The sequence below is a fragment of the Cephus cinctus genome, unplaced genomic scaffold (assembly GCF_000341935.2).
Source record: "Cephus cinctus unplaced genomic scaffold, Ccin1 Ccin1_scaffold1184, whole genome shotgun sequence".
Classification (NCBI taxonomy): domain Eukaryota; kingdom Metazoa; phylum Arthropoda; class Insecta; order Hymenoptera; family Cephidae; genus Cephus; species Cephus cinctus.
Genome location: NW_014333664.1, coordinates 912,887 through 940,010, shown reverse-complemented (window position 1 = coordinate 940,010; position 27,124 = coordinate 912,887). Strand labels below are relative to the sequence as shown.

The following is a 27,124-nucleotide window of genomic DNA, read 5'->3' as shown; positions in this document are numbered from 1 at the left end:
GATCCGTTAAATCACTTATCGAGATGACCATTATTCCCTTTGTCACATGTATCTCCTGTTATGTAGCAATTCCCTCCGTTGACGCTTAATGGCTAATCCAAGTTTTCGTCGTGCTAGAAGTAAAGAAGGGCCCGTTGAAGAATGTTTTCTGAAGAATGAAGAATAAAGATTTCGTCATTCTTCATTCCTCGAACTCCTTATACGTATGTACATGTGTTTACGAAATACGGTATAGATATAATAAAAAGAGTGCCAAGGGGTGGATGGGGGTCACGAGTGAAAAGGTTAAAGAGAAAATGAGGACAAAGAAAATGGTCGTGGCATAGAAATAGAGAAAAAAAATAAAACTAGAAATATATTTTTGTCCTGTAATTCCACTTCCCGTATCTGTATGAGATGTAAACTTCCATAACAGCATGGAGTGGCGGAATGCAAGCACTCGAGATAACAAATATTTTATTACAGGGTATAAATTCTGTTCGGTCGTTGGCACAATAATGTAGCGTTATGGAAGCACCACCTTTTCGAACGTCACTTTCTGCGCCTACCGATCCGCATCGTGAATAATATCGACGAATACCGACAGACGCTTAAGGATTCCTGTAAAATGACTACTGCAACTCTAGCCTAGTATGTAAGATTTTCAATGCCGAAGGCAGAGTAATTTGTCGTGCATAAGAACGATTGATTAGGACATGGCAGAAAAGATATTAAAAAAAATAAATAACGACACGCTATGTCTTGACTTACGAGTGCCTCGTAAACTCATCTTCAACCGCGAGTCATTCCGGCGGCTGGCACGCGTTATAATATTTACGCTTGATAACATAACGGTTTTTGAGAAACATTCTGGAATGTCGATCAGTTCCTCGTAAGAGTGCGATACTTTGGGGTTTATCTAATAAAAAAAAAGTATTACAAATCTGAACGTTAATAAAATTCAATGATAAAGCTACGAGTAATTAATAAGAATAAATGACATTATCATAAAATAACGTATTAATATACAGTTACGAGAATTAAAAATAATTGCGTACTTGCATTCTTGTGCTTTCCTGTATTTATATTGATATTCCATTCTCGCAACGGACTTCCTCTTCGTCTAAGCTATGACGTGCCGATGACAAGATGGCGGCTTTGATTTATACCCTTTAATAACCCACAAATGACGATATGGCAGTATACATATAAATAGACAGAAACATCGCAAAGCCGTTGTTCTTCAATTTACAACAACTAAGAACTAGATTCGTCCAGAACGCAAATCAGCCGGTTTCCGGATGTTACAGTATAAAGTGGTACGATTCAAACGGTTTACGGACATTCCGGAATGAAACGAAAAATATATACCTAGTGTACCGTCTACGGGACGTTAATGCGCAGCATTGCCGTTGCCACCGTATTATACCGTGAGATACGAATGAGGCGAACTAGGCGAGCGTGAAGTGCATCTTCGTATACATTGGTTTGCTGTTTCCCTCAAGTAGCCCTATGCACTTGGACGTAATTGCACTTACCAGCAAACGAGTTCTTTGCTTCAATGATATTTTACTCGAAGGGCCTTATATTGATATTCCTAAGAACTCGTACAGTTTACTCAAAAAAACACAACAAAGGAATGTTTCGAACGATGCACACATATATAAATCTTAACTGGTTTATCCTTCCGAGAATTTCGTAAAATAATTTTTCTTTGACAGCTCAAAACTAACCACAAATATTCAGTAGTCTAGAGCGTCTGATCGGATCTACGATGAAGTAAATAAAGTCGTATCGGGGGATGATGGCCGCGTAGACACAACTAATAGGGCGGATGGGTGGGAGCAGGCCCCATGTTTTCATCTTTCTACGGCCCCAAAGCCTCGGGCCGTTCAGTCAACATCGCGCAAGCGTAGACGCCGCATCTCGTGCGAGTTTTGAACTGTGTTAAAGGATTTCTATGTCTATTTGAATATAAATAAAAATTCAATCGAAAAATAAATCGTGAAGAATCGTCAATCGAGGATAGTCATGCAGTTTTTGACCTTACCGGGAATCATACTGGTGCTATGTCTGGTGAGTTTTTAAGAAAATAAATTGAAAAATGATAAGACAATTTCTCACCCATTCTTCTACGCGCACTCTGTGTTATATATCCACATACATATCTGTGTTCGTAAATATAGAAAAAAAAAAAACGTTGCTAGTGAATTAATTATGTATGAACATCTTCAGTATTATATATACCGACGTCACAACGGGGAGCGTCGTGAATTCTTTTCTCGATGACGAGTCATTGACACCTACCGCTTTGCCTGCTTCGTTGGGACACCTTTCCGAACGTTAGTGGACGCCGGTTTGCGACTTGAATTTCAATTTCAATATAACGTCGGTCATTGGTCCCAGTAGAGGATGTCTTCGCATACTTGTCACTAAAGAATTTGAAATTAGACAAAAAAATAGTTCGTTAGAATTCTGTTGTACTTATGGCAGTGGTCAGAAATGGATAGTCTGTCTTTTTTGTTTTCTTTTCCTTACGTTGTCGTGCATCTTGTGAACGGAATTCCAGTTTACATCGATATCGATAGATCAGTAATCGATTTGTGGGTAAACGATGTTGAGGAAGTCACGGAATCGACCTCCTCCGCATTCTGCTGTACTAGCAATTCCATCGAATGCTGCTGCAACTGCAATGGAACGCGATATCTATCTGCTTCTATTGGTTTATCTTATTTTTCCTTACTTTAACTCTGCACTATTTTACTACTGTTTTCTGTTCTTCTTCTTATACCCATTATTGCTTCCTAGTGCAATTTATTATATTGTGTACTGTAATATTACACTGTTTGCTTATATTACTTTACCGATTACCAACACGATGAGTATAAAATGTAGAAACTGTTACAAGAAACGTTTTTACACTAATTAACTTTACTTTTTAGGTACCCCAAGTATAATTAGTTGAAATTTTATCAGTGCAACAAACATTTTCATAGCTTTTAAATTCATCCCTATCTGTGACTCTTAATTGAGAATAATTAGAAAACAAGAAATAAGATAACAAAAAGTCAGATAGAAAATTCACTGAAGACCAGATAACACTGCATGATCAAAATAGTAGAAACAGAATTAGGTTACGGATCGTTAGAATGGAGGTTAAAAATAAAAAATCAGCCATAACGAGTTCGTTTTGTTATTAATTATTATGTAAATGAAAGGAATAAGTAAATGGGCTGGTATAGCAAGTACCTGAAGATACGAAGTAAAGAGAAGGAGAAAGTATAAGAACGCAAAAGGAAAAATGAAGTAGAAGACTAAACTGGGAATCCTCTTTCGACTAGAAAGGATCTTCCAGAGATTCTCAAGAGCGTTGTAAATTATTTTAATGACGTATTTCCTTCTAAGGATATTCTTTCCCTCTGCTACAGATACTAGTCGGTAATTAAGGATATATTTACTGGCAATCAGTAATATACAGATATATCATTTTTTATGGATGAATCGTACCACTCCAGAAACGGAATTTACCAATGCGCATAACATGGGGGTTGGTTATACAATGCTTCTTGGTACAATAGGTACCACATACATATAGGAATCATATATATCCGCAACAATGCTGTACATGATGTACAGATTGGGGTGACGTACATACTCCAGAGGATATTCGACCGATCAATATTTCCTTTCTGCTTCCTGGATTTACTAAGAATTATCTTTCGCGAATGCACCTTTAGGTATACTTCACTTTATACATTTTTGAAACGTCATTTGATTAGCGTAGGAAACGATAAAGTCGTTAAGAAAAATTTTGAATTTCCGATCTTAAAATTCAGTGAACATGTATATTTTGATTAATTAAATTACTATTTATTGTTTTACTGTTAATGAGACAATGAAATATTTTTATATGAAATACTTTATGGAGAAAGAATGTCAGATTAGGTGGTGCGTTAGGGTGACTTTAAATTAATGTTGTCAGTATGTAATTGAGTTTAGATTCTAGTTTGAGGTTAGGTTCAAATTAAAGCTAGTTATCACGTGCATCGTCGGAAAATTAAAAGTTCATTTGCATGATGCGAGGTGTAAATGCGCGTTTGGCTGTAATTTTATTTAAGCTGCGATCCACAACGAGATGGTAGAACCGATTGCAATTACGTTTCCACGACGCTGACGGATCGGTAGAAGAAATAGAATGACGCTATTTAACGAAGCTTCGATAAAGATTCGACGGATGCTATATGTACACTTAGTGTACCATAGTGAAAATGCTCGTAAAGATTGGCGATTCACTCGTTCTATCTTTTGTTCTATTATAGATCATAATTCTCTTCGTACTCTTACGGGAAAACGAGATATTCTAGGTATAGTACCGTAATTACGTATTTTTCTAAGCTCTACGGTAGACTCCACAAGTAAATATATAAAAATAAAAATTATAACAGATTTTCTTATTATGCTTTCTGAAGGTACTTTTTTGATAATCCATCAAAATTTATTATTTAAAAATGAGCATACGTATCTTTGCCATGTTACTGCATGTGTGTCTACTTCGCTACTGAATCTTCCTCATATACTTCTATACCTTGGGGATAGCATTGTTTGCAGATATCGTGGGAAACCGGGAAGCGATTATCCGAAAGAGATGCAGAAATGCTCGGGAGTACTCGAGTTAGGTATAAATATAATGTAAATGGAAGCCATGATAAATATCACGATACACATACAAATTTCTACATGTACTGTACTACCATGAATTTTAATTTTTTTTAAATGAAAACATTCTTAGGCGTGTGACGTCACCGTGACAACCACCGTATATCTTACTGTCATTTAATCCATAAATTATAACCTCAATTTTTTCAGAGGGACACTACAGCCTCACCGGTCCAGGCTGGCTTGAAACTCGGAGATGAGTGTAACAGGGATAGAGATTGCGAAGCTAGTATAAGTAGCAGCCATTGCTACTTAGGATATTGCCGATGTCAGCCATTCTTCGCCGAATATAATGGCACAAAGTGTCTTGAGTGTAAGTTGAGATAAAGTTTCTTCATTGTTATCATCGTCGCTAACCTCCTCTTGAAAACTCAATCAATATTATACACAATAATTTAATCAATAAATATAATCGATATTCGCATGACGATAAATATGCCTGTTGTCAGTTTTTGATTATTCGATGAAAATATTGACAATATATTAATGCACGTAATTTGCAGCTTCTCTATTGGGTTACGATTGTCTGGTGGCGGGACAGTGCTCTATGAAAGTTGCAAATAGCAGCTGCCTTGCTGGGGTTTGCAGATGCGAGGAAGGATACCTGCAGTTTCGACGACACACTTGTCTAGGACGTGAGTATTTTTTAATGATTTCCTACACGCTTAATAATTTCCAATTTTAACACTGTGTCCTATGACTGGCATGCTATTCTATAAACTAGTATACACGACTATAATGCGTGCTCTCATGTGGTATGTATATTGCATATAGATAACGGGGCGCATCTTCATGTGGAAACTTCCCGTGGCCGCTTTTGGCACGTTGTTCCTAGTTAGTGGTTCAGCGACCTTCCTCATCGGCGACGAGGATGTCATGGATAATATTAATAACCTGCTCACACCCACTCGTTATTACCATAGATTGGGCTCCGCTGTCGTTAACTATTTTTATTTAATGTAATCTTAAAGGATGAGGCTATAACGATAGCATTGGATCATGTAATGTATAATATTATTCAATCAAGATGGCGGATTGGCATGATAAATCGTTGTATGCGGTAATTTATAAGAACAGGCTTTTTTTTTCTGTAGCTGTCTTCAATTGTCTAATTAATGTCAGGGTTGATACTGCAAGGGTGCGTTTTCGTTTCATTTTACATTTGAGTTAATTTACTTTTGTTATAATTACCAGGATCTTGGGTAGCAGTGAAGTTAATTAGTTCTTGACTAATTGAGTTTATGTCTTATATTTGTAATAGAATATAGAGTGCGTTGGGTTTTGTTGATTTATTGGAAATCTAATGCTGTGATAGCAATTGTCGAAAAACCCAGTTTATTTTTTGTGGGTATCGTGGGGTTAGAGGGGCTGTCAACTTCCTGGTGGATGTTCTGGCGTATACTTGTGGTCTGATGGAAACTCGTACTGGAATTTTTCGCAGGTGTTTACGAGGCAATTAATTCCTTCTAGAAACCGCAGTAATGTTAAGCGAAACCTTTGTTGGATAGAAATTGTACATTTACGCATTTTATTCTGTACAATAGTTGACTATACGTAGAAAATCCTATAAGGAAACAGTCAATTGGAATAACTCGTGTGCTTTACAATATTGTGCATAAGTAGTAATAAATGAAAAGAAAACTAACGGTACTTTATATCTTTATAGCTGCCAAACCTGGTCAAGTGTGCTATAGTCATGCACACTGTCGTCTCTGGGATAGCGACACGTACTGCGACTTCTTGATACCGGATCTATTTGGAAGATGTCAGTGTACTGCACCGATGCGTCGGGACGGCGACGTCTGTCGTCGAGATGCCTTGGTACGACCTCCGCAACGTCCTGTCGTTCAGGTAGCTGGCGAGGATGAAGATTCAGGTAATACGGATAATCAGGAAGGTCAACAGGTCACTGAAGAGGACGACGATGAACAAGAGACTGGTAATTTTTCGAACAGATTGTACAATACTTGAATATTAATATTTCCTATTTGATTTTTAATGTAATACTTATCAATTTCAGGAGTACAATTATCCTGGTTGAAGAATGTGACGAGGTTACTATCGACGGTGACACCAACGCAATTGGTACCTGTTATTTTGGTGACCCGCCCTAGTGTCGTGACTGCAGGACCGGATACCCCGGCACCGAATGAACTTCCAGATGATGACGATGCTATAGTTGTCGAAGCTGAGATTACAGAATTAATTCAAACGACCTCGACGACCACGTCAGGTAACTTAATTAATTTCTACATCAACCAACAGTCACTAATTACATAATTATTTTAATCCATCAGCCCCAATCAAGACTGACAGACACGAACCTAGTACGCTGTCAGCTGTGAGTTTGGGTCTGGCTTGTACGTCGGACATGGAATGCAAAATGGCGGATCCATACTCGCGTTGTTCGGACGGCGTCTGCGATTGTATGTCCCATGAGAACGGGACTTTATCCTGTGGCGCCAAAAGACCTGGTTGTACTCGAGGTACCTTCCAATGCCGCAGCTCGGGCACCTGCATCAGCTGGTTCTTTGTCTGCGATGGACGACCTGACTGCAGCGACGGTTCCGACGAGGAGTGTACCCTGGCACGTTGTCCAGCTCAAGCCTTCCGATGTAAACGTAGTGGATTATGCGTTTCCAGGGCAGGTCTCTGCGACGGGAACCGGGATTGCCCAGACGGAGAAGACGAAGATAGCTGCAATGGTCGCAGAAGTATGTTATGCCTTTTATTGGACTATACATACATGCATGATATCTATAATTATATTGTTCATAGCCACTGCCCTTTCGATAAGGACAAGATGAACAAAATTATATTTGTTTTGACCTACATCTACAGATTGTGCTAGCAGTTAGAGCCGACTCTCTACAGGGTGGGACTAAGAGAGTGTTACTAAATTTACAGGCGTATTCTATACCTAGAATATGACACTTCGTCCATTAATGAATTTGACGCCGGGTATATGCGAACCCGTCAGACGCTCGAGAGGTTTTTTCGTTTTACATACATCATCCAACTTTAAAAAGAAGTACAAGTCTTCGTTGGTTGCACGAGTCAAAAATTATTAAACACGGAGCTTTTGTTAAGTATAGATAATGCAGATAAAACGAACAACTCTAATGATATTTTGAGGCGTATATAACTAGCAACGAGGAACACTTATTATGAAGTAATGGTATGCCTAAGTGTTCGATAGGATATAAATTTATCGCGCCTGAATATTCGTATGCGTGCATCTTCACTTATTAATACGTGCACTTATTACACGAATAGAGTGCGTGATGAGCGTTTTTCGCGTGCGCATAGTCTGACACGGTTTTGTTTAGGGCAAAAGTGCCATCTTCTTTTACCTTCTTCTTAACTCTAATGAATATATATTTCTTGTGTATCTTCAAATCAATATTTATTATTTCAATCGTAGAATATAACAATGGTTGCATCTTGTGAACAATGGGTTTGCGAATCCATTAATTAGACCTTTTTTGTTACTTTGAAAATATGGAATACGTATGTAAATATTGTTACACCCTTTTAAACTCACCATGTATGTAGATACCGTGCTAAATCCTAACGGCAAAATTCATTACTTATTTACTGCAGAGTGTCCTGAGGGAGCCTTCCGCTGTAACAATGGCCAATGTCTACCGGCTTATGAATTCTGCAATGCCGTCATATCCTGTAGAGATGGCAGTGATGAGCCACGAGGAGCGTGTCGAACTAGGAATCGCGGTCGTCTAACACCCAGGCTTTGTCCATTCCGATGCGGAAATGGCAGATGCAGATCCGATGCAATAGCATGCAGTGGACGTGATGGATGCGGGGATGGATCTGACGAGAAAAATTGTTCTGTGTGCAGTGAGTATTTTTCCTATTATACTTTTGCTAATATATTTTTATCGCTATTGCTCCATTGACTGATAAATCTGTTTTTTGTTTTCAAATTACAAAAATAAATTGATTCACGAATTGTTCTTTCGAAATATTACAAGCACTACAAGCGTACAGTCGCAAATAATCTTTATGCATAGCGCAAGCGATAAGTTTATCTTTGTAAAAACAACAGTGCAAAACAAAGAACGTGGAGTGGAAAATGTGCAAATATTCGTATCTTAATGAACTTCAGCTTTAGCATAACACGATTTGATAACATTGAACTAATAGTGCATCGAAATGCTAATAAATTTCTTTATGTTACTCATGCATGAAAAACACTACATTTCGTGACTCCGAAGTGTGGAGAAAGTGGTACTTTATATTTGTGGATAGTGCGTTCTTCTCGCACTAGTGCAATAAAGTAAACTTTGTTCTCGCGCGCTGTCACGAAATGCATTCACTTTGGACGCCTTCCTTGCTCTTCTTATGGCTGCCTCCTCCAACAAAGAGATGTTCCAGTCACTTTGGAGGCACAAAAAGTAGTGTTTTTCATGCATTCGTTACAGAACATATTACGCGATACTGGTACAATAAAGCGAACATTATACGCGGTTCGTGAAGTTTTTCACACTCGTGTGCGGCTCATGCGACCAACTTCACCGCCTGCCTATAAAGTTCGCTTTCTCGCACTTGTATCGCAAAGTACTATTAGGAACGTAGAAGATCGATAGAATTTGAAAACTTTGAAAACCGTTAATCTTGTGGCAAAATGTACTCTTAAAAAATGAAACAGTAAAAATTCCCTTGATTTTTTCAATTGATTGCACTTTTACCGAAGAATCAGTGATTTTATATCTGATCTACTGATAAATTGGTGTTATTGGTCATATCTCATTACATTGATTATCATATCAATTCGTTGTGCAGAAGTCGCTGTTTGTCATACTAACTAAGTATATTAATGGACGATAAACTGCCATAAATTTTATAGAGTACAATTTCGGTAGTGGGCCTCTTAAGGTGCTTCAGTGATAAAACCCAATCGAATATAAAATTCGAAATTTTTTATATACTAGAAAATAAGTAAATCGTATGTACAAAATTTTTAAATGATTTACCGTATAGCTTTTGAGATATAAAAAATCAGTAGTGACAACTTTCACTATACATATAGATGTACTCAATCTACAGAGACGAATAACCTAAAAATTAAATTTGAATGTAATGTTTTTAGGCTCGAATTTTGAGATTATCTTATATTATCACACATTTATGTTGGAATGAAAAAACTTGTAATTTTTTTTGACCGCCTGTTTAGTCTGTTTCCTTATTATAATAATAATTATCATTACGTATCATAAGATACGTTAACATACTTTAGTGAAATAATTCGGAAACAGGAAATTGATATCAAAACTTTTATTTGATTAGGATGTCCTGTCACAGTGTAGAGAGATAAGGACTAAATGAAACCATGGAAAACGGATGAAGCGTCCCAGATGAATAAAGACCCGGCTTTTGGATGGATTCACCAGGAAAATATTCTTCGTGCGTGAGCAAAGACTGGCGTGCACGTTAAAAGTTTTAGAGTCTTGTTAAAACTTAATGCGTAGGAATCGTAAAGTTTATTTTATAAGCGAAAGAAAAAATTTTTCAAAGACCTGTCGAAAAATTTATTATAATCGACTCGACCATAACTTGTAATTAAAAGTAGATAAAAATTAGTAATACATGATATATAGTTATTTACCGTATAGTATATGAATAAGGATAGAGTAGACTGGCGTGTGAAAATAATAATATTTTTTACATTGAATATTCGTGGAGAATATTCTCATTTGTTTGAAATACGTGCCAGTAAAGAAGGAGAAAAATGGGACGAGAGTATTACTTATAATTGGAACGTATTTATTTTTTTAATTAATAATAAAAAAAGTCGCGTGTACACAAGTTCCCTAGGATGTTAAATTCAGAATAACGCATTGAATAAATCATATTCGAGAATAACCGTTCCTGAAAATTATAAACTTTTATGTAGTACCGCCATTACGACCAAGAAGTTTTCACAGTAGAGTCTGACCAGAATTCTTCGTACTATTAATACATAGTGCCGATAAGGTACATAGGACACACTAATATATAGAATAAACCGTGCAATATCATTTTTCAATTGCAATCAAATCCGCATAAATATAACAATTTGACGTAGCTGCCACGACAACATAATCATTTCAAAAACATTATTAATCATTCATAATATGCAGTTAGCAATATTAATTTTTATCTAGAATATTTATGGGACAGTCTTATGAAGTATTTCCTATTAAAGCGTAGAGCACACATTTCAATTGCTCTATTGTATAGGACGAAGTTATAACTGCAATTTTGTATATACAGTGTTATACACTTTGAAATTCTTACATAAGAATTAAATGACCAATGAAATAAAATTGCGAAATCCAATTAAGAGTGTTGATATAATGATTATAAAGTCACTGAAATAATGTTCACGCTGGTCAATTATATAAATTGACCTTATAACCTTTACGACACTCCAATGTTTTATGTTTTTTTTCTATATTGAGATCACAGCTTCAGGTCAATTTCTATTTAAAGGCATCAAAGCGTTTTTTTCATTCAAGTATCATCACAGTGCAAGACACTGCTTTCCTCTATCAAATGTTCAAAAGCAATTAGAATATATTAGCTAAACTCACATAATCAATATCTATGATGATTATTTTAAAAAAGTATATAAATTTCAATCGTCAAGTATTTACTAGCTTTCGCCCTAGTTGAAGTTTATGCATAAATAGCTCTAGCTGAATGAAGATATATAGAAAGAGTTTCGAGAGTGAAATAAAGCTGGTATGAAACTATATTTACGTAAGAGCTATAGTAAGCGTCAGACATAGACGGTGGAAATTTCGTTACGCTTGCGCAACCCTCTTCCTATCAATACTGAAATGGACGCGAAGTACAGTTATTGCGAAGGCATGTAGTGAGTTCCATAGGATATTCCAAAAGCTCAGTGAATTCTTTCTCTTCCCTCCCAATAGAAAATTGGTATTAACCAGCAAAAGAGCGAGTAAAAATTTGTAGAGAAAAAAATGCGAAAACAAAAAAGCAATAAAATCTACGGCGACTGTACTTGGCGTCTTTATCGATATCAGAAACTGGCAGACTTACTTGCTACTCGGCACAGAACGTTGCACACTTACGCACAGCTGTACGAATGTTTAGACTGTGGCCGAAATTCGTACTGTGGCTGAGAAAAAAGGAAATAGTCGCGGGGTGATCGGGGCGATTCAGCTTGAACGTCAAAGAGGAACTAGTCGCGAGTGAACCTCCCTCGTGGAAGGATGGCGGTCAGTATTAACACGTGACAATAAATACGGATATCAATTAGACGTAATAAAGTAACTGTCAACTGTTGTCGCAGTCTCTATTTGATTGACGGAATTGTCAAAAATGTAATGTATTTACTAAACTGTTTTCGTCGTTACGTTTCGTTTAAAATCATTGCGGTGAACACAACGTAAGACTCGTAAATGGTTGAATTATATAAGAACAGTGGGAGAGGAGAAATTCTCCTCCAGAATCTTTGACATATACATATATCTATTGCTGCTGTTACACTCTTGTCGTTGTCCACGTCCTAGCCCATGATAACGTCTGCGACTTATAACCTTGAAACGTCGGATGAAGTGTACAGTTCGGATTCAGACAGTGCCCGTTTCGTAGTAGATGACGTGTGATGTGATGATAGTTTGCAATGTTTGCGACGTTGACAGTATTAGCCGTAATTGAAATTGGACATGAAGCAAATAGTTGCGTAACGGACGAAACATTTGAAATAAATAAGATAGAGAGGAGTGTGTTAATATTAAAAATAGAGGTTAAGTGATCAGATGAGTAACTGTGAGGTTTTATTTAAAAAAATTAAAAATTAATAAAAAGACAAAGCTATCGATGCTGGCGAATAGATAAGCCTAATCCCAATGTGGTGTAATTGTTGATAAAGAAAGGAGAGGGAAGTGAAACTGTCGATTACAATGAAATTCAATATGATTATCGATTTCGTCAAGAGCTGTCAGAACGAGTGGTTCAAGTTTAGTTGAAAATAGGATCGTGGTGTTGGTTTCACGTAATTTGAATAATTGTAATTTTTTAATCATCAATTTGAAATCATGTTGAAGGCTAAGTGTTCACGTTTCACGGAGTGTTTTTGCCGTCGGCCCGGATTCGTGTTGATGTTGTTACCTTGTCTTTTGCTTCTTACTTTGTATCTGATATCCGGCAGTAACGTCGAGCTGGAGGGATTTCATTATTTACCATTCAAGTCTTACAACGGTAGCGGTGGTAAGTAATGATTCACTTTCTAATGATTTTGGTCAGAACACTACAGAATTTCGTTACTCCTGTAGAAAACATTGACGGCTACCTGGTATGGAATCCCAAGTGTCACATGCTGTCTAACAATCCACTGGATCCCTCCATAAGAAACTTCGTAAAGCAAGTCAAGTTTGAAGCTTGCACCACGTCTCCCCTTCTAAGTGGAATCGAAAGAGAAGCTAATGGCAGTTGCGTTTTAAGGATTGATCCTCACGTCAGTAAGAATTACAAGAATCTGACTTGTTGCTGGGCGCCGATTGTAAGGCCGAAACCAACCAAAACATCCGATAAGATGATCGATTCAAAAATTAGGTAATTTTGGGTTTTAAAAAGTTCAAAAATTATTCGTATTAACTCCCTAGCTTACAATGTCGTGTCAGAGATGTGGTATGTCGACCGGACTAAACAAGTCATATCAGAGACGTGATAAATCGGCCGGGCGAAACGTAAATAAAACGTTTTAGATAAGTTGTAGAATCGATCGGGCTACACGCGACATACACTCAATTTCCTTCACTGCATTCGCACCTACAGACATATTTTCTGAGAGAAATTAGAAAAGTACCCTTCACAATTGATCGTAATTAGTAATTATTTATCAGACATCTTACAATGTAAAGTTAATTGTACCATACACATGTATATACAAATCATAGGACGTCTGCGATTTGCACAACTTTGAACGACCTATGTGAACCTGGCACCCGACTTAAAAATATTATAATTTTGAAAATGCGATTCGATTGTACCCCGTTTGTACCTGTTTGTACCACTTTAATTTTCGTTTGTACCTTAAAGAATTGGAAATTACAGGGGGGTCAAAAAACAGCTAGCACCCAACTTGGAGTAATTTAAATTCTGTTTGCAGGGTTGAATTTAGAATCGTTTGTACCCATTTGTACCACCGTTAGTTTCGTTTGTACCCCAATGGGTAAGGAGATACAGGATTTTCAAAATTGACTAAGGGGTAACTCTGCCATTTATTGAGCTGGCTCAAATCTGCGAAATATTTAGTAAGGGGTGACTCCGCCATTTTCGAGCTGGCTCAAACGTGCGAAGGGGTGCTGGTTTAGAATCGTTTGTACCCGTTTGTACCACCGTTAGTTTCGTTTGTACCCCAATGGGTAAGGAGATACAGGATTTTCAAAATTGACTAAGGGGTAACTCTGCCATTTATTGAGCTGGCTCAAATCTGCGAAGGGTTGCTGGTTTAGAATGCAAATGAAGGTAAAGTAAAATTAGTAATCTTCTCGACTTGGTTGATTTGAAAATGTAAGTAATAATACCATTCAAAAAAATTTAGCTAATTTGTAGAAATTGTGGATGATATATTAAGACGTTTATATAGTCCGAAGCTGTATTCAAAACGCCCTGGACCTTGTGAATACGCAATGGAATTTAAAAAATATTCAGCTTATTTCTATAAACAAAATAAAGTCGTAGCAAGTCCTCGCTACATAATTTGTTTATTCAAAATTTCCTTAAGAATATAATCCTGTTCTCCCGAGTTAAATGTGATTAATCGAGACTCGATAAATTAATTGCATATATTGTTGCCTCTCTACGAGCTTCAATGTGTTTTTTGGCAGTTAACAAACAATGTAACCTTAGTAAGTGACACGTGGCTCCGCATAAAGGTTTTGTTACAAAGTATGCATATGCATGGTTTTGTAACAAAAAATTTTCGCTGATTTGAGCCAGCTCAAAAAATGGCGGAGTCACCCCTTAGTCAATTTTGAAAATCCTGTATCTCCTTACCCATTGGGGTACAAACGAAACTAACGGTGGTACAAACGGGTACAAACGATTCTAAATTCATCGCTGCAAACAGAATTTAAATTAGTCCAAGTTGGGTGCTAGCGGTTTTTTTGATCCCCTTGTAATTTCCAATTCTTTGAGGTACAAACGAAAATTAAAGTGGTACAAACAGGTACAAACGGGGTACAATCGAATTGCGTTTTGAAAATTATAATATATTTAATTCGGGTATCAGGTTCACGTAGGTCTTTGAACGCTCGGCCAAACCGTGAATGGCCCGACGTGTGACCGACCTTGTTGTTTGTGGCATGCGCTATTGGAAATCAAATTGTAAGTTAAGGGGTTAACAAAGAGCATAACTTCTTTTAAAAATATAACTGTTGACTTGACCTTCTCGAATACTAAGAACATATTCAATGTTGCGTAACGACGATCGTTACTTTCATTTGAATAACAAAATTGTTATAAATAGAGACCTTGAAACATTCGTTGTTCACAGCGTTGAAGTGTGCACTGATTTCAAAACACAAGTGCTCCTGCCTGATGACGTGGAAGCTGTAATGGTTTCCTGCAAGGCTTATCAACCTGACGGAGGAGCTAAGAGGAAGTCAAAGTTGAAGAACCAAAAGGAACTTACGAACGTTTACAAAAATGTACACGCAGTTTTGAATTTGGCTAAAGTTCAAGATCGAATTGGGCATAAAATGAACATATCTAGTCAAGAGCCACGTAAATTGAGTATTTTAATATTAGGTATCGATAGCGTCTCTCAATCGAATATGGAAAGGACAATGCCACGGACTACAAAACACTTGATCGATACAGATTGGATAAGATTGAGCGGTTATAATAAAATGGGCGAGAATACATTTCCAAATTTAATGGCCATATTGACAGGTTTTAATATCAGTCAAGCTTACTCGCAATGCGCACCTACCGTACTGTATAAGCTAGACAACTGTCCCTTTATCTGGTATGCATTTCGAAATGCTGGCTACGTCACGGGATACGGCGAAGATAGCATGCCGATGAGTACATTTAATTATTTAAAAGTGGGTTTCGCGGATCCACCTACAGATTATTACATGAGGCCATACGTGGTGGCTTCAGAAAAGCTTCTCAAATTACGACGTAAGTTTAGCACGAACTATTGCACTGGTCCAGAATTGAGTGTTGAACGTATTTTGAATTTCGCGGTCGAATTCGCGCGCACCTTAATTGGTATACCATATTTCGGGTTCTTCTGGACGAATGCGATAAGCCATGACAGTATGAACGCGCCTTCCTCGATGGACGATCGTATTTTACGAAAGTTTCAACTTCTAGAACGCGAAGGTGTGTTCAACGATTCCATGATCGTGTTCCTGAGTGATCACGGAATGCGTTATGGGGACATCCGGGATACTTTGGTAGGTTGGTACGAAGAGCGTTTACCATTTTTTTACATTAGATTACCAGATTGGTTTCGAGAAGAAAATCCAGACGTGTATGCGGCGCTCCGGGTCAATCAAAATCGTTTAACGTCACCCTATGACTTCTACGAGACACTTCGCGACATTCTAGTAACTGCTGGGGGTGAAGCTAATTCCAGTTCAGGTTGTCCAACCTGCATGTCACTTTTTCGTCGTGTGCCCTGGGAACGGGGTTGCGAAGACGTTGGCGTCTCCTCGCACTGGTGCACGTGCACCGCGTTTCGTTCTGTCGTCACCAATAGCAAAATTGCTGCACAAGGTGCGCAAAAGTTTCTCGAGCACGTAGAGAATATTATCAAGAATTACAAGGACAGCAAGGGTAACCGATTGTGTGCTAAACTTAAATTGAAGAAACTCGTGAGAGTCGATAAGGTAGTTGATTCGTCAAGGCAGGACGCTGGGACTGACGCATACTTTTATATGCTTCAAACTACGCCAGGTGGCGCCAAATACGAAGCTACTATTCGACATCATGGCGACGGCAATTATAGTATTTCTGATGACGAAGTCAATCGTATTAATTCATATGCTAGCAGTTCTAAGTGCCTCGAAAGAGGATTCAAGCAATATTGTTATTGCATAAAATAGGCCTTTGTATAGTTCATGATTGCTGTCGATGCTGTTACGTAATTTAACATTTTTTCATTACGGAACCGAGACTGAACAAAACAGCCTTTATTGTTCACGCAATAACAGTTCTTTCTTGAAGAATACGTGCCAAGATTATATTAGCGTGCTGTAGATGTATTATGAAAGGTGTAGAAAATCTACATATTTCCACAGTGTTCTTAATTTAGTTCGATGGATATGTTACCGGTGACAAAAGTGGTAAATAGACTGGCCAATTAATGGGATATGGTGTCACGCGAGTCTGGGTGTCGCGGAAACCTAGAAATGGAATCTGCCCATTTAAATGTTATATATACAAATATACATGTATTCTACACCCAGAATTGCGAGGCACGGAATACATGGGTTTGTCTATTCTTTTTATATACAGTCAAAGATATCACTTACATGTAGATAATAATTAATACGAGCTGGTACTGTATTGTATGATTAATTCATCAAAAGGCGATAAATTGATTTTCAAAATTATTCGATACGCGCTAGAATGATTTAGACTGGTTTCAACGATAGAGTTGAAATAATAAGGCTCCTGTATAAACAGTATTTCTGTTGTGTATGTATGCAACGTTATGATGTTCGTGGAATTGTAGTCTTATCAGAAAGGTATATTTTATTACGTGATTGGTACCCGTTACATACGGTACCTTATTCCATACGTATTCCTGAATCTCAATACATCAGAATTCGATATGCTTAATACTCGTTAAATTGAGAGATGGGAATTTAAAAGGATCACTTATTTCTGAGGATATATATATTTTTTTTTTTAAAGAACATATACATATCTATTTGCAGTTTAACGATTTATAAGCAAGGAAACGTTTTTACAATAATGTATTAAATTGTTATTATTACCTAGTAATGTCTTTTTTATATTCCTATCCTGATCCACTGGCATCAAAGAATGCCAGAAAAAATTCTGCAAAGAGGGATAAGGTAAGAGTGAAGAAGTTTTATTATTTTAATAAGTCAAATTTTTCAATTTCTACTAGTTCTAGATATTACATAACCTTGTTCCTTGTGTCATTTATTATAGTACTTCTTAGTATCTTATGCGCCAAATGCTTTCTGCTTAAAAATTGATGTGACTCCCTGATGCAATGCAATGTGAATTGCTTATGACCTCAGTCAATAACAGCCCACGATTGATTCAATGTCGCTTTAAGCAATATTTTCCCACGAATCTACTGGCAGTATCGCCAGTCAATTGGTAACACAGGAAACATGCAACATTCACTCAAGGAGGATATCACTGTAGTCCTCTTGGTCACCAATGACGTCCGTGGTACAGTGAGTAACACAGTAGTGCATACAGTAATCGACTGTCAAATCTTTATGAAAAAAAAAAAAAAAAATACACGTTTAAAATAAAGTTGTATATATATATGGTATCAGAAAAAATCAGTGATTCAAGAAATAAACAACTATTGATTATAATTTTTGCTCTCATCAAATAAAACATTTTTTCTAGCGTATGAAGCACACATGCGTCTCTAACAATTGCATTAACAGACTATTATAATTCAGCATCCACAAGACAGGTGTGCTTCATTGTATTATTTATTTAAATTTATCAATGAAATAATTCATTGGCACATACTAATCAGCACAGGTGTCGTCGCTCGAGCGCCAAATACGGGATCTGCTAGAGCAACGAGGTGCCTCGTTGCGATTGGTGAAATTAGGATTAGGAGTCCTACGTCCTGAGTGCTCGGGTGTCCCGAAGAGCATAACAGCCATAGAATGATTTCTGTTATGAACAACAGACATTCCTTGTCTAGCCAAGAAGGAATCAAGGACCTTGATGTTCTCGTAGAGGCTGTCCATGTCGCAATTGGAATAATTTTCAGCATCATGAGACCTTCTAGCTCTGGCCTTCGGAGTACCATTGGGCGTATTAACCATGGTACCGGGATTAGTAGTTCCTAAGACACTAGCAGCTTCGGAAACAATCTCAAAATTATCTTGAAGCTTCTCGTAACTATTACTGGAGCTGACAGTCGAAATTTTCGTAATGCAGCTGTCCTTGGAACATATGGATAACTTCCTCGAGCAATGTCGTCCTATGGATCTACCCAGGGTACCATAGGGTGTCGAAGATGTTGAGACTGTTGTTGAATTCAAGTTAGTACTTTGAGGAGACTTCGTGTTCCTGGAGCTACCTAGGAGTTTGATTATTGCACTTTTAGGGCAGAGCGGTTCGTTTTCGTTATATCTTGGCTTTGCAGATGATCTCTCGTTCACCTCGCCAATTGATTCGTAAGTATTGTCGTTCGCACACCCACAAGCACCCTCGCAGTTGCAGTTCAGCTTATCATCCTCGTCGAGACACCCTGGTGTTCCTGGCTCTGGCGAACCTCCTGGTTCTACTTTGTATTTTGAGTTGATGTCTCTCGAAACATCGTCCAAGTTGTTCGACTGTGGAGCAGATGGTTCAGTTGAGTTTGACGTGTACGCCTTGAGATACGCACCGAGTGCTTCAGCATCCATTGAGCTGGATGGTCCACCAGGAGGCGGTGCATCCGCGTTTAGTGGAGAACGCGACATTTCGCTGCAGCTTCTTAACCAGGCTCGTCTTGCTCTGGTGCCTTGTTTACTGATATTTATGACACCATCTTCTGGAAGAAAAAACATGTTTTACATGGTTAATGGTGCCTATGAGAATTCAACGCTCTGCTACCTGGTAGAGACAGTGACGTCAGTCCAGATATTTGCAGATTTCTAGAAATAGTTCCTGGTGGTGTTACATAAGGAGGCGGTGGACTCTCTGGTACAGGTTGTCTGCATTCGTGTTGTACCGGTGTTGTCTGGCTACTTCTATTGGCACTGGCACTTTCAACTATTAATAGTGTTGAAGGCTGTGGCTCGAAATCATTTCCAGAAGTTGATGAAGCACTGTGAAAAAGAACAAATATCTTGTTCATTTCATTTTTGAGAAAGATTTGCATTTTTATAAATAAAACGTACGAGCACGGACTTGGGGAACTTCTACTACGTGATTCTGGACATGGACTACTTCTTCTCTTTCCTCGACCATCTTCAGACTCCATACTTATTTTCACAACCTCGTCGTAACCAGGTGGAGCTTCATAAACCGGCGGATCATCGGATACTGTTATCTCATCGATTCTAGCTCCATCTGCAATATCAAATACTATCCGGAATAATTATGAGAATCGTTGGAACTTAATGTGATTTATTACAGGACGTACCTAAAAGCTCACTTATTGTTTGTAAACGCGATTGTAATTCTCTTTGTTGTCTAGCTCTCGCGCCCATTCTATAAAGAAGTATAATCAAAGCTGATATCAGAACTATCAATCCCAGACTACTTGCGACGAATACTAAAGTAGCTGTCTTTAGGTCAGGATAACGATCAATTTTTGGGAAATAATAATTCGCCTTGTTCATGTGCCATTTACGATCCTGCGGTTCCACGTTCCAATCTGTAAAATATAATTCTTCTTATTAATCGGTAATCAACAATAATTTTATATTCAATAGAACAATTGAATGATCGAAAAGGACCTCGAAAACAACTTGCTGGTTCATCGCTGTTGTCATCGCAGTGATCAAATCCATCGCAATTCAACTGACTCGGTATGCATCTGTGATTCTGACAAAGAAAATCCGAACCCGTGAAGCAGTCTTGAACAAAAAAAAATTAGTGATATTACTTCACTATTCCTTTATATTAAATCCTATTGATGCACTACTAACCCATGTAACTGAAAGCAGCGTAAGCTATTGCGAGACGAGACGTAGGACCAAATGTTCCTCTTAAACTAACATGAAAACCACTGGCAACCGGAGCCACGTGTTCCCTGAATCGTGGTGGTTGCAGCTGACTGGCTGGATGCCTCAAGATTTCCAAAGGTAAAAGAGCAGAGGTTGGTCCTTGCTTGATAGTAAGTTCGGTATTGCCAGCTGAAAATATAAAGTGCTGCAAGTTTAGTTATTCATAAGAGAAACGATAGGTCCAAAAGATTCAGAATCAATTGAAATAACAATTTTACCCATATCGGCAAAAGTCACAACTTTGAGATACATATGTGTCTTCATATGTAGAAAGTTTTTAGGCGGTCTTATCAGCCACACGCAATCGTACGTCTTCACACCCTGTCCAACCATATCAAGCATTGTTATGGCGCCACCTAAATTTTCAACATATCCACCGCAGTCAGTTATTGGCTGAATCGATTTATCGTACAGGTGTCCAATTACGAAGGAATAAAAAGCCTTGTAGCCAAGGCCGGTGCCACCGTTAGCGTAAAATCTAATGAGAAGCGACGGTCCTGAACTGACTATAACGGGTGGTCGAAATCTCGCGCCACTGCTCACGTCTAAACGTTGCCCATTCCAATCATAAAACTATATACCAAATAACCATAATATTAGCTATGTAATATATAAAATCATTGGTTATCAATCGAGGAGTTATTACCTCCATTATGGAAACTGTAGCAAGTTGAAAATCGCTGAAGAGTACTCTAACACGACAAGATGGAGCTTCCGAAGGACACGTTATTATATATTCCATTCCCAAATCTCTTGGATAACGTGCAGGAAAGAATGGAGACGTTAAAATCCCGCCACCTGTGTTATTCATTGTTGTTGTTGATCTAGTAATCATGTCTGCTCCTCTTAGATGCAATCGATTTCCTGGAGATAGAAAAACTATGTATTCCTTCCTGGGTAATTGTCATTCATAAAAGATAAGTCAAACGTACTCTCTGCTGTGTATTCCAAAGTAAAAGCGTGACTATGGGACTGACTGTACAATAATGCAATAGACAATGTTCTCGTATTGGATCTGTAAGTGATCGGTGCGTACAGACCACAAAATGGTGTACCCGAAACATCTTCGTAAGGCGGTTCTGAGATCCAAACGTAATCGCATCTGTAGAGCAATCAATACTGATAATATATCATTTTTGAATATAGAGTTGATATAATTACCTGCATGGACTATCCATCATCACGCCACCATCTCCGCAATGGTGCGAGAGCGCCAAGTTTTTGAAAGTGACAGTTATGACGCACGATGGACATGTTACCAATTCTAAGCTACACTGATCGTGAGAACTGTTGGTCACGTAGACGCGAGACACTTGCTGTCTCGGTGCATTCTTTACGAAGGAGATGTTCTTCGCGTAGAGGACACCCTGCTCACCAAGCTCCAGGTAAAGTCTGCGCCCATTGTGAGGACCGCATATGTCTTCATTGCGAATAACGTTGCCACTCACGGCGAAGTATCCCACGATAACGATAAGGATTACTTTTTATTTGGAAAGGTAAAAGAAATTTATCAGTAAAATTAATCATAAGAATTTTTTTGAATACTGAGGGGAGGGCTAGGAATAATTTTTATTGATTTCATTAGAGTAACTGTGCCTCCTTCTTAGTCTTTTTTTGGGTATAATTGGGAATTATATAAGAACCGTCGCAATTTTTCAGACTTACCATTGGGACACTGAAACATATTTCGTCAACAGGAAGAAACGTTCTGCCCGACGAGAAACCCAACATGATTCTGTATAATTTTGTTAGCTCGGGGCAGCGTTACGTACGCCATATAATGGTTTAATGCATTTTTGTGGCTGCACAGTACATATGCTATTTTTTCTACGAGTGTGTAATAGTGGTATACGTAGACATGCGGGATACGCGACAATTTTATTTAATTGTTATATCTGTTATCTCACTTTCAAAGGTCACAAACTTTGTATTGTTTATTGCTCAGTGGAGTAACGAAATTTTGACAAAGTATGAGTAGATATTGTTAAGCGTATCATACACGAAGAGGCAAGGTATAAACTGTTGAACAGATATTTAAAATTGATTAATGCAGCCATCGTGTTTTATATACATTTTATTTATATTTAAAAAAAGGGATACAATAGTGGACAATGTGTTGTATGCTGGAAACAACTTGAATGAACGGCGATTAAAACTCCATCTTCTTATCTAAAATGCAAAATTATAAAGTAAAGAATAATTATAATTAACATGATAATTCCAATTCGTTATACTTACCACTCTGTAAAATCTTTTGTCCTTTCCGCGAATCTTCTAGTCCTCTCAAAAATTCTTGGAAAATGTGCAGTGTTTTATTTAGGCTTGTTTTCTTATAATCTTTTATTTTTTTAGTATTAGAATCTTCTTGTACGGCCTTTTCTTTAGCATCAAAAGTATTGATCTCCTCGATCAGTTCATGTATCCGTGGTACAGTGGATGGATCAAATTTGTCCACTGATTTCGGATTGAACGGTACACAAACTTTACCGGTTTTCGGATGGATGCAAAATGGTGATTTCAATAAATGATTCAATCCCTTGGTTACGTTAAGGTCCAATCTGGGATAGGAATATTGAATCATTATCTCCTCGACTAAGAACCGTTTCCATTTTTTGGATCCCTTAACAGATAAGAAAATTGACAAAATATTAATTACCATTTTCAAAAAAGTAAAGACTAACGAACAAGATCAATATACCGAGTTTATTTCGCTTCTATAGTGCTTCAAAAATGCTTCCCATCTGTCAGAACTATTTTCTAATTTTGAAAATAATTCCCTTACTTCCGTTCGTGTAGTTTCATCTGGAAGTATCAGCAAGAATTTGTTCATTCCTTGCTCTGTACCTAACATGTTTTGTTCTATAACGCACATTGGAACGAATAACGGTTCTATTATATCAACAGCTCGTCTGCAAAATTAAATAAAAAAAGTATTCCACCAGTTTGCAATAAACCATAATTTGTCTTGACCTACGAACCATCAGTTGTTATACATACCTGATAGAATGATGCATATTTTCTCCACGTATATTAACTTTTTTGTACATATATTCACCTCCTGTTACTAGTTCGAGGTATTCTGCAACAGCAGTACGTGATGCTGAATCTAAGGTTCTTGCATCCTCATCGCATACCCAACAATGTATTCCACGCCGTCCAGAAAATACCCAGAGAAGATGCTTGAAACCAAAATCCTCTAGCAATAGAATTTTTAATTAAATATCTATATAAAAAAGTACTATGAACTGTAATAATTAAATACTGTACCTCTGAGAGCCACATCTAATATTTTACAGGCAACTGCCATATATTTCCAGCATTTAGGACAAATGTCTGCACCAGAGCAGCATGTTCTAACTTCATCATAATCAGTCATATCAATGTCAAATACAAGCTCCCTTTGTTCAGGGATCAACATATTTCCTTTTATTTCATTCTTGGGACTAAACAGTAAAATACACACTAGATAAGTAATACAGTAAAATTATAGATTAAATTTGTTCAAGGATTCTTACGCCGTATTATATATGGCACCAATATCTATTTTATGTGGCATAAGTCTCTTGATTTCAATCTCCAAATGCTTTGAATTTGCAAAGCTTTTGTAACGTATATAAATATCATCCGCAATTGTAAATGAAAATTCTCTCCGTTCGAATAAATCACCTATAAAAAAAATTTCCTGACACTTATTCTGAAAGAATCCAATTAATATAAAGAGTATTAAATGCTTGATCAGTACTGTTTCCATAACTCAACCACCGATAGTAATCATGGAATGGAAATAACCGTGTATAATAAATTGGTAGCAGATCTTCCAATTGTTCTGTACCAGACATTCTAGAAACAGAATTATATTTATTAACTATATGTATACATAATGTTAATTGCTAATATAACATGAGGTTATCACTGGTATAGAATTAAAATAAACTATGTAATACAAAAGAAATCATACATATTTACCTAAAAGTTTATGTAGTTATTTTTAATAATCGTAAATATAAATCTGTCAGGAAAGGAAGTTTCTCTCCTTGAAAAGTTAACACTTCACGTTACTTGACAGCAATAATTGGTTGAGTATTATTCCCGCCTTTTTTCTCAGTGAAAAACATATGCCTAGTGATAAAATTTTATTCCAGTGCTACTATTTCTATAGTTAATTCGTTCGCTGTAAATTGTAAAGACTGAATAGCAAAGATTCTTGGGTAAAATTTTCAAAATTCTGAATGTTCTGTTTCGTAATAGAAAAAAAAACGAAGATTTTTAAGATTATGACAGAAGACAAAATAAAAAGGATATAGTTTCATTAAAACGATTTATTTTATGAATCCAGTAAACAGATAGAACAGGTTTTTGTCGAGACTGACAAAAAATAAAAATGCAGCACTTGAAAATGGTTCTACCATAGAAATCAAATGGATAGGTTAACTACAGGTGCTACGATTCTTGTCAATAACTCGTATATATTCTACTTGAATAGAAGAATAGAAAAAAAATATGATGATCAATGATGATAATGTTTTATAGCGAACAACTGCAATGCATGTACTCTGCGTTTTTTGTTGCATGTACGCAATGTATTTGCGCATGTAATGGCAGCTGTTATGTGCAGCTTCACGATAATTCTAAATTTAGGCAGTGTACATCTACCTATTGTTAATTAAAATAAATTTTATTTCTTTTTCAAGAAAACAATCGTTTACTTACAAATAATAATCAGTCTGTGATTTAAATTAAATGTTTCCACACGACAGATATCTGCTAGTCTGCTAGAGCTTCAACAATAGCTCATTTGTCAAAGAGTGTGAAAATACTCGAAATAGTGCTGGAAATATGTTACTTGACAATTAGCGAGCTTAAGTGTTGAACTCAATATGTTTGATTGTGCCGTATATACTTCATTTTGATTTTAATTTGGAATGTTACGTGCAACGTTCAAGATTAGAATGGAACCTTTAACCTGAATTGGTGTTATTGAAACGTTAAAATATTATAAAACACGATTTAAATAATGAGAGATGCGTACCAAGGGTCTATTATTACTTCTCATTTGCATTGTTGGCAGTAGCATTATTTTCATTGCCTTTAGCAATCAACGACCTTCCATACAAACATTAGTTACGGAGACTCACAAGCAGTTACGGAGCTTCCAAGTAAAGTATTGTACAATTATATGTAAAAAAACATTCAGTCTTTAATATTTTCTAATATATATCTTCTTTTCTTTCTCTAGGAGAACCTCAAGGATGTAGAAGAAAAGAGACTAGTCACAGACTCCAAATACCTTGCATTACTTGGTCTTAACAGAGAAACAAGCACAGCACCGTTGACCCCAAAAGTTCAAAATGTGACAATAGTTTCGTTGCTACGTCCAGGAAGTGAACAGCATATTTATGGTTTTGTGAGAAACGTTTCTCATTTTTTGCCAAACAACAGTATTATATTGTACAGTGTTGGTTTGAATGATGAAGCATTGCTGAATGCTAGAACCGCCTGCAATTCTACTAGATGTAACGTTATACAATTTGATATAAGTTCCTTTCCCGCTCATGTGGAAGATGATAGACTGCACGTTTATAGACCACTAGTGATTCAGGTAGGAATTAAGAAGTTTATTTTGATATTTTAATTTGTTCTTACTAGTCATCGCATGGTGTTCCTTGTGCTTCAATAACAATACAAAAATTTTTCTATCATAGATGGCTTTAAGTACATTAGAAAATATTCTGTACATGGATTCCAATGTGCGTTTAAACTCTTCAGACATATCGAAGTATCTGTTGCCAAAGTCAGGCATCTTAACATGGCCAACGAGACACGCCATAAGTTCTCTCACTCACTCGAAGATGTACGAGTACTTTCACGTCTCGGCAGAGAGCTTCTTTTTCCTTCCTTTGGTAAGAGCGTCACATTTAGTTATCAGAAACACAAATGAAATTCGTGATAACGTGATGCTACCCTGGGTGCAGTGTGCACTAACCAGAGACTGTATATGTCCAATCGGTAATTATTATACTCCTCACGTGACCAATCGGAACAATAGTACTACTTCAATATTAATAAAAAATCTACCTTCTTAGGAGCTCAGTCAGCCGGTTGCAGATTTAATAAAAGACCTCAATATCGTTATTCCGGATGCCACGCATACGATACGTCCGCCTTAAATATCGTTCTTGGATTGCACTTCAACTTCGACGACACCCGTTACATACATCAAGAGCACGATACCTATTTCAATAAGATACAACCAGACGAAGTAGCCGAGGAATATTTGATGATAGCGCGGCAGAATAATGCGACCGAAGCAAGCACAAAACTTTTGATATCCATGGAACGTTAAAGTCTATGATTTCAAGCATATCACGATTGTGATTTCACGAGGTGTATAAATAAGGACTTCTGCACAAACTAACTTAAGACTAAATAAAGTCATAGACGTAAGAGTGAGAAGCACACACGTGAATATTTTTATTCATTCACCCTATTTGTAACTTATC

The 27,124-nt window shown here is 37.2% G+C and overlaps 5 protein-coding genes and 2 long non-coding RNA genes across 12 annotated transcripts; 4 read left to right on the top strand and 3 right to left on the bottom strand.

Annotated features, from left to right (window-relative positions):
- The first annotated feature begins 1,853 nt into the window (after positions 1-1,853).
- LOC107272414 lies at positions 1,854-11,034 on the top strand. The gene is made up of 8 exons (XM_015749563.2): positions 1,854-2,055; positions 4,846-5,008; positions 5,199-5,330; positions 6,362-6,634; positions 6,716-6,928; positions 6,993-7,409; positions 8,299-8,553; positions 10,003-11,034. The coding sequence occupies exons 1-8, from the start codon at positions 2,011-2,013 to the stop codon at positions 10,020-10,022; spliced, it is 1,518 nt and encodes a 505-aa protein (XP_015605049.1). The 5' UTR covers positions 1,854-2,010; the 3' UTR covers positions 10,023-11,034.
- LOC112495070 lies at positions 7,258-11,897 on the bottom strand. Its single transcript, XR_003061253.1, has 3 exons — positions 11,761-11,897; positions 8,240-8,526; positions 7,258-7,392 (listed from the first exon to the last, which is right to left on the bottom strand). It is a non-coding gene; the product is annotated as an uncharacterized LOC112495070 (long non-coding RNA).
- Positions 11,805-17,684, top strand: LOC107272412. The gene is made up of 3 exons (XM_015749550.2): positions 11,805-12,933; positions 12,999-13,278; positions 15,224-17,684. Exons 1-3 carry the CDS (start codon positions 12,762-12,764, stop codon positions 16,782-16,784), a joined length of 2,013 nt encoding a protein of 670 aa, XP_015605036.1. The 5' UTR covers positions 11,805-12,761; the 3' UTR covers positions 16,785-17,684.
- On the bottom strand, positions 17,615-22,412 carry LOC107272410. Of its 6 annotated transcripts, XM_025089844.1 has the most exons (12): positions 22,290-22,412; positions 21,786-22,104; positions 21,557-21,726; positions 21,271-21,488; positions 20,843-21,197; positions 20,547-20,753; positions 20,355-20,474; positions 20,039-20,272; positions 19,794-19,980; positions 19,504-19,721; positions 18,427-19,444; positions 17,615-18,157 (listed from the first exon to the last, which is right to left on the bottom strand). In XM_025089844.1, coding segments are annotated over exons 1-12 (3,066 nt in total). In that variant the 5' UTR covers positions 22,309-22,412; the 3' UTR covers positions 17,615-18,156. The 6 variants fall into 6 exon arrangements, with proteins under 6 accessions (XP_024945612.1, XP_024945611.1, XP_024945613.1 ...); XM_025089843.1 differs by lacking the exon at positions 17,615-18,157 and having other exon boundaries at positions 18,235-19,444; XM_025089845.1 differs by lacking the exon at positions 17,615-18,157 and having other exon boundaries at positions 18,235-19,441.
- Positions 21,984-23,828, top strand: LOC112495071. The gene is made up of 3 exons (XR_003061254.1): positions 21,984-22,120; positions 22,284-22,636; positions 23,693-23,828. It is a non-coding gene; the product is annotated as an uncharacterized LOC112495071 (long non-coding RNA).
- On the bottom strand, positions 22,681-24,755 carry LOC107272419 (DNA primase small subunit). The gene is made up of 8 exons (XM_025089852.1): positions 24,591-24,755; positions 24,367-24,464; positions 24,140-24,290; positions 23,892-24,067; positions 23,622-23,820; positions 23,323-23,533; positions 22,863-23,244; positions 22,681-22,793 (listed from the first exon to the last, which is right to left on the bottom strand). Exons 2-8 carry the CDS (start codon positions 24,461-24,463, stop codon positions 22,774-22,776), a joined length of 1,236 nt encoding a protein of 411 aa, XP_024945620.1. The 5' UTR covers position 24,464; positions 24,591-24,755; the 3' UTR covers positions 22,681-22,773.
- Positions 24,756-25,184: 429 nt separating this feature from the next.
- LOC107272420 lies at positions 25,185-27,082 on the top strand. The gene is made up of 4 exons (XM_015749572.2): positions 25,185-25,780; positions 25,861-26,223; positions 26,327-26,630; positions 26,708-27,082. Exons 1-4 carry the CDS (start codon positions 25,646-25,648, stop codon positions 26,965-26,967), a joined length of 1,062 nt encoding a protein of 353 aa, XP_015605058.1. The 5' UTR covers positions 25,185-25,645; the 3' UTR covers positions 26,968-27,082.
- The last annotated feature ends 42 nt before the right edge of the window (positions 27,083-27,124 follow it).